Raw genomic sequence first — 14328 nt, forward strand, 5'->3', positions numbered from 1 at the left:
CAGCACTTTGGAAAAACATGCGATTGGGTTTTCACATTATCCGTATGAAGTGTCCCGTTGTACGTGAGTCGCACAACTAAAAGTGTGGTAACTGAAAGCAAAATTCTATTGCCTTCGAAGTAACACTCATACGCAGTGGTTGACCTACATCCTGTAGCACGCTTTTCGAGAGCGCTATTGAGTGCAAGAGAGAGCTTTTGCATGGAGCACAGTAGACAGGCTTTTGTTTACGTTCTCAGCTATTTTTGGCGCCAAAATAGAACAACTGTTGCCGTGTGTGTTTACACAAATTGACAGGAGGTTGTGGGGGGGTGTGTCCTTAATGTGTATGCACAAATGAGTGCTGTGCAGCTGAAAAAAATCTGATTATATAACAAAAACTTGGTGGAATGTAAATTTATTCTGCCTAAAAACCATAACCACATTTAATTAATATATTTTTAAATGAACAGTTTTTTAATTAAATTAATTGGTCTATGAACTTATATTTTACACGTTTATACAAGACATGTAGAAAGCTTGTATTTTTAACTTGCATTTTTGAAGCTTTGGCTCTCTTCCCCTTCTCTCTCTCACAGTTTTTTATTCCCCAATTTGAGGGTGTTTAAACTGACTTTTGTTGATTCTAACTTAGCTAAGCTGGGTTCTATTAGTCGTCTTCATGTCATTTAAACGCTTCGAAAAAAAAATAACAAATTAATAAATTATTGAAGGATTTACTCACTTAAACAAAGTATTGCAATGGACAATTTTTATTAATTAATTCGAAAGTCAATAAAGTTCTTACAATTTAATAAATAACACAAATTTTGTTATAAACTTTGAATTCAACAAAAGGAATAATTCCAATGAACTCCTTTTAAAGTACTGTAAATATGTTTGGTTTTTAAGTTCTCGTAGTATAGTGTAGGAGAGGGGCTTTTTCTCTCTCGATGCCTAGTCGCCTCTCTTTTCCTCTCGCGGCAAATGAGATTCGATTCACGCATTGCTTTAACGCTCACTCCCCCACGGTTGCTCATTCGCTCCCGAACTTTTGAAGAAGGTAGTCGTGTATTGCGTATACGGTCCGTTGGTCCGTTGTGTCAGTGTGCGTAAGTCGGCGTTCTGCACTAGTATTCGTACTATTTCTGCACGTGCTGCTCGCCGCTACCGTTTCGAGTGGTACCAATAATAGACAACAGTAGCGGGAACTAATTAATGCTTCGGTGGTGCCTGTAAGTGCCAATCAATTGATTAATTCCTTTGGTGAACTTAAAAATTTGGAGCCCATTACATTCGCGTAAAAAGTGCCGTATAGTACAATTATATATGCATTGGTGTGATTCTGTGTATGTGTGCCTACTTGGCTCTTTGTTTTCGGTGGTTTTGGTGCACAATGTGCTGTTATGTCGGCGTCTGCTGCAATCACCCTTTGCATTTACGTCATTAACCGTTATTAAAATTATTGTCTGCCATTCTATGTATTATGCCAGTGTGGTTTATTTTCCATATGTAAAACTGCAGTGGAAGGCGATTGGAATGCCGGTTTTCCACCAAACAGCCGCATTTAAATCACCTTTGCTACCACGACCGACCACCAGCAACCACTTGTTTGCCCGTGGGGTCGCCGATACCGCTTCTCGTTAAAATTTGTGTGTGTGTGTACAGCAGTACCGGTAAAAATAAATTAATCACTGTTTTACAATCCGTTTCTACACTTGCATTCACCGAAGTTATCTTTGGGTTGGTGTGGGTCTGTCTGTGTTTATTTAACGTGTTTATAAATTTTGATTTCGTTTGAAAAATTTATGAAACGTAAAACGTCGAAAAAGGTGACACAGTTGTTGCCTCAAAAACCTGTTTAAACAATTGAAAGCACATTAAATATGTCTGTCTAGCTTAAATAATTACAATAAATAATTTGAAGCATAGACTGAGATAAAAAAGTTCTTGTGTAGATAAAAAATGTGGGCCATTTTTTGCTTTTACAGATAATGTTTATCAGTTAAAAACTTTGTAAATAATTTTAATTGCCTTAATTAAAACGCGAAGATGTATAGCTCGAACATTTTTATCTTTTTACGTAAAATCATTGGCGACGTCACAGTAATTAAATTGCCTGCGCCCAAACAATTGAGATCTATTAATTTAAGAATGGGTGAGGCGTTTAAGGGGCGTTGGAAATTTACTTTGCAAGTGGTTTCGATATTACTTCACATTGTGCAACATGGAATATTTCTCGGTCAATCACTTTACTTTAAGTAAGTTTGCTGGAAAAGTTTTAATTCGGAAAGTGAAATTTCCGCTGCAAATAAGTGGGTCATAATATTCACGTCTGGCTTACAACCTCCGAACAAAGAAAGTTCTTAATAAAAAAATACGTGCCAAAATGCCGGTTTCGCTTATCTGAGAAGGTCCCTGGACTTTTGCTTGCCAATTAATAAACATTATGATTATTGTCATACGAAAATGTGCAAATGTCGTGTGCGGCACCAAAATGCGTTTTGATTTACTCTCCTTGTGTCGTACGCTATCAGTTACAGACAAAGCAAATATACCCTGGCATTAAGCTAACGACCGATATCGTGTGAATGACCCTCGTGCAGTCTATTCTGAACAAAGTTCGATCCATGGTTTTTAAGTTTTGTAATAAAAACATAATTAAATATAATATAATATATATAGTACGTGGGGAAATTTGGGGCAAAAACAAACAATGTTTGTTCATTCGCTTGGCAATTTTACTGTTCTAGTTTTTGTTTTGAAGTTTTACTTAAAAATTGGTTTGCTTCCAGTAAATTATGTCAAAAATTAATTAAGTGTCTTAAATTTTTCCATTTTCATCGGTTTTACTCACACGTATCCCTTATCAGACATCCACTAACTATAGGTTTATTCTAAGATTCTTATTCCGAATTGATAAACTTTCTTAATATTGTAAAAATATAAAGATTACTTATTATTGGCCAAGGTCTCCGCTGATAAGAACGTAGCTCTGGCTAGACTAGTCACAATGATGCATTAGCAAAACCATTCATTTAACAATATCATTTGGGCAATGAAATGCGATAAAATACGGTACTCATTGGTTATATTTAAAGCACTTTTGTTTTTAAGGTTTTTTATGCTTCCCTTTAAAACAAAAATAAATAAAATCGTTACAACAGATACTCATCAAATTGAAATGCACAGAGCCATCTAGCAAATGGTCTTAAATGTCTTATATCCAATGCTTACGGTAAAAATAACTTAAACGCGGTCACGTCTTCTTATCTTTAATTAAGCCTATGATATGGAGGATTTCAATGTTTAACATGAGTCTTAATTTGTTTGCGAATGCAGGTAGACGAAGGCTCAGTTATAGAAGGGAGCTACACTCCCATATGATAGCATGGATAGTAGTGCCAAGCCAAAGCGCAAAAACCCGCGCCAGAATGCAAATATAATATCCCAACTGATATTTGCCTGGGCCATACCACTATTGTATCGAGGATCTCGAAGAGGTCTGAATACGGATGACTTGACGGAATGTTTAAAAGATGATCGCTCCGAACAGCTGGGTGATCGTTTAGAAGAGTAAGTATTCTTGTTTTTTTTTGATTAAAAATACTAAGCGATTGAGATTAGCCTATAGACATGTAATTTGTCAAATCTGTTTACGATTATTTTATTAATTGCAATTATGTTTTCAGTCAGTGGTTTAAGGAACTGGAACGATCACATCGCAAGAAACAGAAGCCGCACCTCAGAAACGCTCTGTTTCGTTGCTTTCTGGGACCGACGATTATTAATGGCCTCATTTGCTTAATCTACATAGTGATCAAGTGAGTATGAAATGTAATACTACCCAGCTTATCTGTAAACACTCCTCTGTTTCTAGGACCTTGATTCCAGCTGTTCTTGCTCAGTTGTTGATACAGTTTCAAATCGCTCCTGCTGCGGAAGTCAAAAACATTGCCATCAACGATTTGTCAATATCAGATTCCCTCAATCGAACTGCACGCTCAATTGGAAACTACGTGCTGAGTCAGGCTGTAGCCCACTCCAGTGGATCACCAGGGGATGGTATTTCAAGATCACTTAATCACTATAAGTTCCATCAACTAAGTTCGCTCCTTATTTCAGTTTATTCGCCAAATTCTTTGGACAAGGGAGATCCCCTGAAGGAGCCAATTCAGCCAGCATCTGAAGAAGTGGACCACAATGCCACTCTTGTGCGCAGTGTCCTGGATCAGACCGCCGAGTACGTGTGGAACGACACCTATAGCCTGGGTGTCGTCCTGGTGAGCTCGACGCTCTTCTGCTGCTTTCTGCTGCACCACGTCGATCTGCGGCAACGCCTGATGGGCGCCCGGATGCGAATCGCTTGCTGCTCACTGATCTACCGGAAAACGCTACGCCTCTCGATGAAAACGGCGGGTCAGACGCCGGCTGGTTACCTTATCAACCTGCTGTCGAACGACGTGAATCGCCTGGACTATGGCTTCATATTCATGCATTGGATCTGGATTATGCCGCTACAGGCGGTGCTCACGTGCTACTTGATTTGGCTGAACATTGGCATTCCGGCTCTGGTGGGAGTGATTGGATTGCTGCTGAAAACGGTGCCCGTGCAAACGGCCTTGAGCAAGGTAACCTCAGTGCTGCGGATGAGAATTGCGGAACGAACGGATGAGAGGGTGGGCATCATGAATGAGCTGGTGCAGGGCATTCAGGTTATCAAGATGTACGCCTGGGAGAAACCCTTCCAGGCGGTGGTGGCCGAAGCGCGACGACGCGAAATTCAGCAGATCCGCTATGCATCCTACCTGCGAGGCTTCTACCTCAGCACCATGGTGTTTACGGAGCGATCCACCCTATACATCACCCTGGCAGCGGCTGCTCTCATGGGTCAGACCATTACCGCCGACTTTGTCTTCTCCGCAGCCAGTTACTATAACATCCTGCAATTGGTGGCTGCCATTTGGTATCCCCTTGCTGTGAGTTTCGGAGCTGAAGCCTTGGTCTCTTTGCGCAGGATTCAGGATTTTCTTATGCTTGAGGGACGCGAGGAACGAACTCAAGGACTCACCCACAAAAGAGATCAGGATGGCGGGGACTCTAGAGCCGTAACCCTCAAGGATATCAATGCCAGTTGGGATAATGAGAAGCCCCAGAGGACCCTGCAAAACATTAATCTGCAGATTGAGAAGGGTCAACTGTGCGCTGTGATTGGACCCGTGGGTGCTGGCAAGAGCTCAATCCTGCAGCTTCTGCTGGGCGAACTTCCAGTCATCGATGGCGGTGTAGTGATCCAGGGAGACCTTTCGTATGCCGCCCAGGAACCCTGGCTCTTTACGGGAACGGTGCGGAATAATATCCTGTTTGGCGAGGAGTACGAACGAAAGCGCTACCAGGAGGTGACCCGTTGCTGTGCCCTCTCCACGGATTTCCAGCAGCTCCCCAATGGCGATAAAACCGTTGTGGGTGAACGGGGTGCATCCTTATCCGGAGGTCAACGAGCCCGCATTAGCTTGGCTCGTGCGGTTTACAAACCCGCCTCGATCTATTTAATGGACGATCCGCTTAGTGCCGTGGATGCTCACGTGGGCAGACATCTGTTTGATGAGGTTATTGGACCCCGAGGTCGACTGGCCCAGCTGAAGGCCACTCGTATACTGGTCACCCACCAGGTGCACTTTCTGTCCGAGGCCGATATTATTGTGATCGTGGACCAGGGAAAGATTTTGAGGCAGGGCACCTACCAAGAGCTCATCAACAGTGATTTGGATTTCGCAAAGCTGCTCGAGCGACCCAAGGATGAGGAGGAGGCGGAAAACAGTCGCCGTCAATCATCCCCACTCAGTGGACAATCATTGGAGAGCGACGACGAGGACATACCCTTCATAGATGGCGTAAAAGATGGTTACCAGCAGCTAAAGAAGCAAAGCGGTTCGATTCATGGCAGCAAGTCGGTGAGTTAAGCATCCTCGACAACACCTTTGTGACCTAATCAACGCTTTCCTTCTTCAGTTGGACAGCTCGCAGCTAAACGACGACGAGGTGGATGAGGACGACCTGGCCGAGGCCCAAGCCTCCGGTGGTATATCACCCCGCGTTTGGTACGAGTACTTCCATGCGGGCAGCACCCTCGTGAGCTTCAGTTTCATGGTGTTTGTGATGCTGATGTCCCAGGTGGTGTGCAGCAGCTCGGATTTCTTTGCCAATATTTGGACACAGCAGGAACACCAGCGGTCGCAGGGAGCGACCACCAGTTTCACTACCTTCGAGTGCATGTACATTTACGGGGCTCTGATCATTGCCGTGGTTATCATGACCACGTTTCGCGGATTTCTGTTCTTCAAGATCTGCATGCATGCCTCCAAGGTGCTGCACGATCGAATGTTCGCCTGCATTTTGCATGCCACCATGAGATTCTTTGACACCACTCCCTCCGGAAGGATCCTGAATCGTTTCTCCAAGGACATGGGCGCCATTGATGAGTTGCTTCCGCGCGCCATGATGGACTGCATACAGATCGCCCTGGTCATGTTTGGCATACTGATTGTGATTAGTATAGTGAACCCGGTTCTGATGGCTGCCATGCTGGTGGTGGGTGTGGTGGATGTGCTCATCCTAAAGCTGTACCTGCGACCCTCGCAGGATCTCAAGCGCTTGGAGGGCATCTGCCGCAGTCCAGTGTTCTCCCATCTGAGTGCTTCCCTCACTGGTCTGGCCATCATTCGGTCCCGCCACCTGCAGGATGTGGTGGCCAAGGAGTTTGATTTGCTGCAGGATGTGCACAGTAGCGTTTGGCAGCTCACCATGGCGGTAAACACGGCTTTGGGCTTGTGGCTGGACTGTGTCAGTTGTGTCTTCCTCACTGCAGTCACCTTTAGCTTCATCGTTTCCAATGAATGTAAGTTGGTCGCAAATAGATGATAATTTAATATTGATAAATACATTGGTTTATTTATGCTTTTGCAGCAACATACAGTGGCAACGTAGGTTTGGCCATATCCCAGGCCATGATCCTGACCGGAATGGTGCAGTATGGTGTGCGGCAGGTGGCCGAGTCCTTGCAGCAGATGACCAGCGTGGAGCGTGTCCTGCAATACACCGAACTGGAGCAGGAAGCTGCGTTGAGCGAGAAGACCCCTCCCCAGCAATGGCCCACTCGTGGTCAGGTGGAGTTCCGCAACATGAGCTGTCGCTACGATCCAAATGGATCGCCGGTGCTAAAGAGCCTCAATCTCACCATCGAGGCGGGCTGGAAGGTGGGCATTGTTGGACGCACAGGTGCTGGCAAGTCCTCGCTGATTGGTGCCCTCTTTCGGCTGGCAAACATCGAGGGAGACATACTCATCGACGGCATTGAGACGGGCACCATTTCGTTGGAGATCCTGCGCACCCGCATCTCGATTATACCGCAGGATCCGGTTCTGTTTTCCGCCACCATCCGTTACAACCTGGATCCCTTCGAGCGCTACACGGACGCTGAGCTCTGGAGCGCTTTGGAAGATGTGGAGCTGCGTGGTGCCATTCCCGGCCTTGACTACATGGTCACGGAGAGGGGAAGCAATTTCAGCGTGGGCCAGCGGCAGTTGCTCTGCCTGGCCAGAGCAATTCTCCGAAACAACAAGGTCCTGGTGCTCGACGAGGCCACGGCCAATGTGGATCCACAGTGAGTTTATCTAAGAGTTATTTCGTTACATTGGTTTTATCTTTTATCCATATAATCTTACAGAACTGATGCTCTGATCCAACGCACCATTCGCGTCAAGTTCAAGCAGTGCACGGTTCTCACGGTGGCCCACCGATTGCACACCGTCATGGATTCGGATCGGATTATCGTGATGGATGCGGGCGTGGCCGTGGAGTACGATGTACCTTATCTACTGCTTAAGAAGTCACAAGGACACCTGCGGCAAATGGTCGAGGCCACGGGCGGAGAGGCGGAAGCCCTGAAGAAGACGGCCAGTGATAGTCACAAAAGGAGGCAGAGGGAGCGGGACCAGCGAGATCGTGACGAGGATGATGACACACAGGAGTGAGCATCGGCGACCTAAAACATCCACCGGGAACCGCATTTACCAAAAGCTGGTGCTTATAATGGCTTAAGGATGCCATTTTTGGCTCCCTGAAGGAATGGATCCTTGACCAAAACGAAAGCCGTACCAAAAGAATTTTCTTTCACACACACATTTTATGTTATCCGTGTTTTCGTGTACTTAGTCCAGTTAAGTTTGTAAACGAAAAGTCTAGATGTGCTGCCTTATACGTATTGTACTTAGATATAATCTTTGCCAGGGACACCAGTGTGTTAAATTTGTATAAAATCTTTATTGTAGAGCTTCAGTGAAAAGACATCCCACTTAAAACATGACAAAGAAGATACTTACTTTCTGGTTATAGACTAGAAATGAACACTGCCTTCATTTATGGATCTGTGGCTTATGCTTTACCCAACCACTCATTAGTTAGTTCATCAAATATATTCTGTATATTATTGCAAGTGAAAAAGTGAGTACTTGAAACTCTAGATAGAATAAATAATCGCCGAGTTTATTAAAATATAAAAATGTTCGTATAAATAAATGGATACAATTTTAAATCTACCATATATATTGAGCAAAATTGAAGCGATTGTTTCGATGTTCATTTTTTGGATACATAATTGCAAAGTTATTAAAATATAAACAATTGTCATAAGAATCAATAAAACATTTTAAAAAGCTAAATAAACCAATTTAGCTATATTCATGCCATCATTTCCGAGGTGATCTTCGATGGGATGACCTTGCACCGGACACTATTTGACCTGAGGATTGGCGAGTTTGATTTGTACTCTGTTTGCTTTGTTGTTCATAGGGAATGGGTGGAGTGCCATCCGGATAGTGCACCAGTGAGATGTGGCTCTCACCCGAGAAAAGCTGCGAGCCGAGGCTCTGAACCGAGCCGGATTTGTCCGGAATGGAGAGGAACGATCCCACCGGAGTGGAGGTCTTTTGCCTGTCGTTGGTGGCTCCGGTGGCTCCAGTGGCATGGCTCATTCCCACGCCTGGTGTCTGCGTATTGCTGCTGGGCGAGAGTGAGTGGAGGACAGACTTGAGGAAGTGGCCCCTCAGAGACTCATCTGAGCTCTGTGTAGTTTCGCCGGTGTGCACTTGATTTTTGAGGAGCTCCCGGGTGAGAAAGTCCCTCAGGTTCAACGATCTTCCCAGCTGACTTGCATCCTGCACCCTGGAGTCGTCCTTGGACCTGTGGCTGTGATTCTCACCGCCCCGCAACCTGGAACGACGTTGCCGCCGTTCCGGCGATGAAGTGGTAGTGCTGCTGCACAGCTCATCTGTCTGCTGATCCCTCTGTTGCAATGTGGCCCGCCAGCGGCGACCTCTCCGATCATCGTCGCTGGAGAGGTTACTGCCGGACAGCGGATCGATTCCACTCTCGTTGGGCTGATCGTTGGTTTCCGGGGCGACGCTTTCGCGTCGCGTACTGCTGGCCACCTCCTGCTGGCCCGTCAATGTGGTGTCCGTAGCATTTCCCCGACGAAACGGGCTCTTCAGGATATTTCGCTGACGCAGCTCTTCCTCTACGTTGAAGGAGTCCGACGAATCCTGCTCAATGCTGGCACTGTCTATCAGCTGCCTCTGATCGGCCGGTAGCTTGGCCAGCAATTTCTCCATGTACTCTCTGCGTTTGGGGAAATCCTGTATATTATCATTGACCACCCGCAGCTGACGCATTAGCTCTGCGGGTAACACAGTAGCCTGATCGTGATCCTGACCTATCTCTAGGTGGATTCGGGTGCTGGTCATGTTGTGGAGATAGGCATTTATGCTGGGAAACTCACGGTAGTCAGATCCGACGTTGCGCTGATTGATCACCTGGATCAGTTCGTTGAATTCGCTCTGCAGCCGCTGGCTCTGATCCGCATCCATTCGCGCCAGATCCAACTGTAGCTCCTTGGCATACTGTTCGAAGCTGGGAAACGGCTTGGGCACCGGAGTGGCGGCCACAATGTGCGACTGACCCGGCGTTTCCACTTCCGTGATCGTGGATAGTTCGTGCGCCAGGTCCTCGGCATTCAGCTGGGGACTATACCGTCGGATGGTGGCCGGCGGAGCCTTCATTCGGCCACGGGCCGTGCTGCTCTGCGTGTAGGAGCCCAGCGAAATGGGTTCCGCATCCACATTCACCTGTCCCTGGGCCGTAATTGGACGCGAGTCCGCGATGCCACTATCCCGGCTGGCCGCTGTGGGCTTATGCTTCTGCAGCGGCAGCGCTTCCGAAGTGGACGGCGTTTGTGAATCGCTGCGATCGGACAAGGTTCTGCATCTGGTTTGTTGCTGTCCCGTTGGGAGGTCAAAATACTCGGTGGACTGCCGCTCGCCATCGCTGTTCGAGGTGAGGGTGACCTCCACCAGTCGCTGCTTCTCCTCCCGCACCTTGGTGATCAGATCCGTCAGCTCGGCAATTCGCTGGGTGCAATTTTCGGTCAGCTGAGCATAGCGCTCCATATGCCGGGCAGATGAATCCTCGCTGGTAGATTGTGATTTTGGTTTATCAGCCTCAAAGCGGGAAGTAGTTTTGCCACTGGTTGGCAGGCTTAAAGATTTGCCGCCAGGACTCTCTTTGCGCTTTGGTTGCGCATTACTTCGCTGCTGATTTTCCCTTTGGTCCAAACCACGAGCATTGTTCTTTTCTTCCTGAGTAGAAACCTTTTGTTTTTCCCGCTGACCATTTTTTCGTTCTCCTTGTGTCGGTATCTTTTCCGTTCTCTGCTCCCTTTCTTTGCATTTTGACTGACAATCTTCAAAATTCTTGGCCAATCGCTTGTTCCAAATCTGATCAAACGCTTGCATACTTCGCTCTTTATCCTGCTGCTCTTTCTGCAATTGCTGTTGGCATCTTATGGAGTCCTCCAAATCGTTGATAAAGCTGCGGTTGTCGGCGATGAAGGTCTGCACCCGCTCCATGCGCTGTTCATTAACCACACATTCATCGTCCCGATCCCGTAGGGTTCCCTCTGTTTCAGCATCGACACAAGGAGATATGTTTCTTGATGAGTTGATGATCGATGCTGAGGGTGTGGTCACGTCCGAGGAACTCACTCCCATTTCCTCTATGTTGTGGCGCGTCATGCCTAGCAGGCGATTAATGTACTGGGCTACAATGGGATGCAGTGGAGCAGGGACAGGAGCTGAGGGTGGAGATGGCATGGAACCCATACACGGATTGAAACTCCGGTAGCTCACTGGAGGCAGACTGCGATAGGCGGTGGAGTTGGAATCTATCGAGTTCTGACGCTGATTCTCTGGCAAAGATCGCTTTCCATTTTCCTTCTTTGACTGTTTCTCTGGTTCCTCTCTGGGCGTGTGTTCCTTGGTGCCCGAAGGCATTTCTTTCTCACATTCGATGGCTCCCGCCATTGTTTTTGCTTTGGATTTACCCCTAGGCACGCATTGCTTCACAGTGCCGTCGCTTTTCACTTTGATGATGATCTCCAATGGCCTATCTTCCTTTACGGATGGTTTTGCCTGATCTCCTTCACTGGATTTTTTGCTCTTCGTCTCTTTGTAAAACTTTCTCAATCGCTGCTCGAGAATAGCCTCCTTCTGCTGCAGGTCCGATTCTCGTTCGTTGAGCGTCTTCGTTCTCTCCGACAGTATGTCCGCCCGCTCCTGGCGTATGGTATTGATCATTTCCTGGGCATTGTCACCCTTCGAACCAACGCCGTCACCCGACTTCAGCTCCTCCAGCAGATGGCCTCGGATTTTTTCGATGCGCTCGAGCAGACTGCGCAATCTCATGGATTTAAGGGAGTTGGATTGCTCTGCCTTCAGGTCCGACCTCAACTGCTTGCTCTGATCATCCACGTAGTCGAGGAGGATGGAGCAGCAGCTCTCAGTGCTGCCCAGATTATCTCGACCCATTTGAACAGGAGGTTCGCCAACATTGATGGCTGTCGCACCATTGGATTGGCTAGGCGTCGTGTTCGACGGAGTGGGTTTGATGCGTACTTCTGGACAGGTGATGATGGCCGGACGGAGCAGCATCTCTTCCATGGCCTCGTTCATTTTCTGCTCTCGTCTGGCAGCCGCATCCGCAAACCGATGGCTTGGTATGATGTTTGCCTGGAAGGGATTAATGTATACATTATATAATCAAGAAAAATCCCTATTTGATTTCCTTACATCACTGGGCAAAAGCTGTGGTTGCTGTTGTGTTAAGGCATCCAACTTCTCGGTCAACTCAGCACAATCCCGGCGCACTTGCTCACGTTCCAAAGCCTTTTGACCCCTATCGTTGCTGATTTTCCTAAAGGAATGTGGATACATTTTATTTAAATAGAACTCAATATTTTTAAGGGCAATTCCAGTTCTCACCTTAGCTTGTCCAGTTCATGCTCCCGCAGATCCCTCAGCTGATTCTCGATGCGGGCATGATCCATGGCGGTCAGTTGGCTGGCATCCTTTTCATTGCATTGCACAGATTGCGTTGATGCATCGTAGGTCCGATGGTATTTATTGCCATGATCGTAGAATTGAACGCGTCCAGATTGAGTCGTCTTTGGATCCTGTCGCGACGACATGACAAAAGTCGTTGTGGAAACGGTGGAGTGGGTGGCAGTGCTTGGCGGAGCAGTCACAGCAGGCACATGAGCTGCTGGCTGGTTAGGTATCATTTGCTGCGGGGGAGCATACATCGGATGAGCTTGTGGATACTGCGGTTGCATGGAAAATGGCATCGAATATGGCATTGCATAGGGCTGCATTGGCTGTTGCGAATAGGGATGCATATACGGCTGGACTTGAGGCACAGGATAACAATGTGTCATCTGAGGATTCGGCATAACTGGCATATTCTGCTCTGGAACGGGTGGTAAGTTGCGAGGAGTTTCCTGTACTGGACATGGCTCCTGTACGCTAGTGACTATAGGCAGCGTAGCTGGATTTTTTCCCTTCTGGCCCCGCCGAATTCCCGCATCTATAACTTTGGCCGGAGCTGGATTGGTTTTCAAAACCGTTCGCTTGGCTGGCTGTTGCTGACGTGATGCTGTGACCGATTTCTTGGGCGATCCTGTGGCTGCTTTGGTGGGTGATTTTCTGACAGCTGCTACGGGGGCAGCTGCCTCAACGCACTCCGCAGTTTTCTTGGGCGAGCGTGGCGGCGATTTGGTGGGACTAGGTGGCGCAGATACTGATGGATGTGGATCTGCAGCGATTCGCTGTCCTGGTTCAGTTCTTATTGTTGTGGTGGTCACGGATTTCCTTACCAGATCGCTGATCTGTGTAAATCTCGGCCGGCGCTGGCCTTCATCCTCACTGGGTCTCACCACATGGCTGAATTTGCGGTTGGTTTGGATGAACCTATCGTTGATTTCCAAACCATCGGGGTGGTTTGTAGTTTCGGAGATTGTCTCATCGATATCCACGTCTAAGATTATGGGAGGAGTCTTTTGAAGACGCCGGTTGCTTTTCGGGCTCTGGCTCAGCAGGATGGAGGCGTCGTCCTCGGAGGATTCGCCATCCTCTTCCTCGGTGGTGGCGCAACCACAGCTAGTGGTCCTTTTGCGTTTTCCCTGGCAGCAGGGTTTGTGGCAACCACTGGCCAGCCGATTCTCTTTTTCCTCCACCATGGCCGTTTGTGTGCCCGCCGTGGCTCGTCCCTCCACATTCAGGTTCATGCCGTTTGTGGCTCGCAGCTCCACAGACGCTTTTACCGATCTTTTCATGGCCTGCTTGCGGCACCTCTGGATTTTCTCGCGTTTCTCCTGTCGCTGCTGCTCGATAAGCTGGTTTTCCTCCCTTGCCGCACGATGGGCGGCGCCCACTTCGAAAATGGCCGAGCGGTAGTCCTGGTGCTTTTTGACCAAAACATGCTCACGCCACGCATTTAGCTCCCTTTGCTTGACCTCCTCCAGTTTGTCGATTTGTCGCTTTTTCTCGGCCGCCACCTCCTCGCGTATTTTGCGTGCCAGGTGGTTGGACTTCTCACGCACCTGGTGGGAAATTGGGTCATGGTTAGGGCCACAATTACTGCGCAATCAGCTTACCTGCTGCAAACGGGTTATGCGACGCTGGCTCTCGAGGTCTTTGCGCACCCGCTCCGGATCCTCTAGACGACTTACGGGCTTCCTCAAGTTGGCCCCGAACTTTCCGTTCACCGTCATCTGCAGAGCCATCTGCTCTAGCAATATTCTACAATATTCATATACGGATAGACGGCAGCATTTACGCACTGGGAATCAAAACAAGTTTGAGCGTAAAATCAAACAACCAACGTCTTCAAAAATTCCTCCATAGCCAAGCGCATTGTGTGACCGCCGATAAATAAGAAAAAATACTAAAGAGCGTCTTTAAA

The 14328-nt window shown here is 47.6% G+C and overlaps 2 protein-coding genes across 2 annotated transcripts; one reads left to right on the forward strand and one right to left on the reverse strand.

Annotated features, from left to right (window-relative positions):
- The first annotated feature begins 1023 nt into the window (after window positions 1–1023).
- LOC108139236 (ATP-binding cassette sub-family C member 4) lies at window positions 1024–8481 on the forward strand. The gene is made up of 8 exons (XM_017261903.2): window positions 1024–1214; window positions 3322–3555; window positions 3672–3803; window positions 3860–4044; window positions 4105–5933; window positions 5992–6877; window positions 6946–7642; window positions 7706–8481. The coding sequence occupies exons 2-8, from the start codon at window positions 3371–3373 to the stop codon at window positions 8010–8012; spliced, it is 4221 nt and encodes a 1406-aa protein (XP_017117392.1). The 5' UTR covers window positions 1024–1214; window positions 3322–3370; the 3' UTR covers window positions 8013–8481.
- A 205-nt stretch (window positions 8482–8686) lies between these two features.
- Window positions 8687–14304, reverse strand: LOC108139235. The gene is made up of 4 exons (XM_017261902.2): window positions 14021–14304; window positions 12351–13966; window positions 12159–12282; window positions 8687–12098 (listed from the first exon to the last, which is right to left on the reverse strand). Exons 1-4 carry the CDS (start codon window positions 14147–14149, stop codon window positions 8727–8729), a joined length of 5241 nt encoding a protein of 1746 aa, XP_017117391.1. The 5' UTR covers window positions 14150–14304; the 3' UTR covers window positions 8687–8726.
- Between the last annotated feature and the right edge of the window lie 24 nt (window positions 14305–14328).

The sequence above is a fragment of the Drosophila elegans genome, unplaced genomic scaffold (genome assembly GCF_018152505.1).
Source record: "Drosophila elegans isolate 14027-0461.03 unplaced genomic scaffold, ASM1815250v1 contig_476, whole genome shotgun sequence".
Lineage (NCBI taxonomy): Eukaryota > Metazoa > Arthropoda > Insecta > Diptera > Drosophilidae > Drosophila > Drosophila elegans.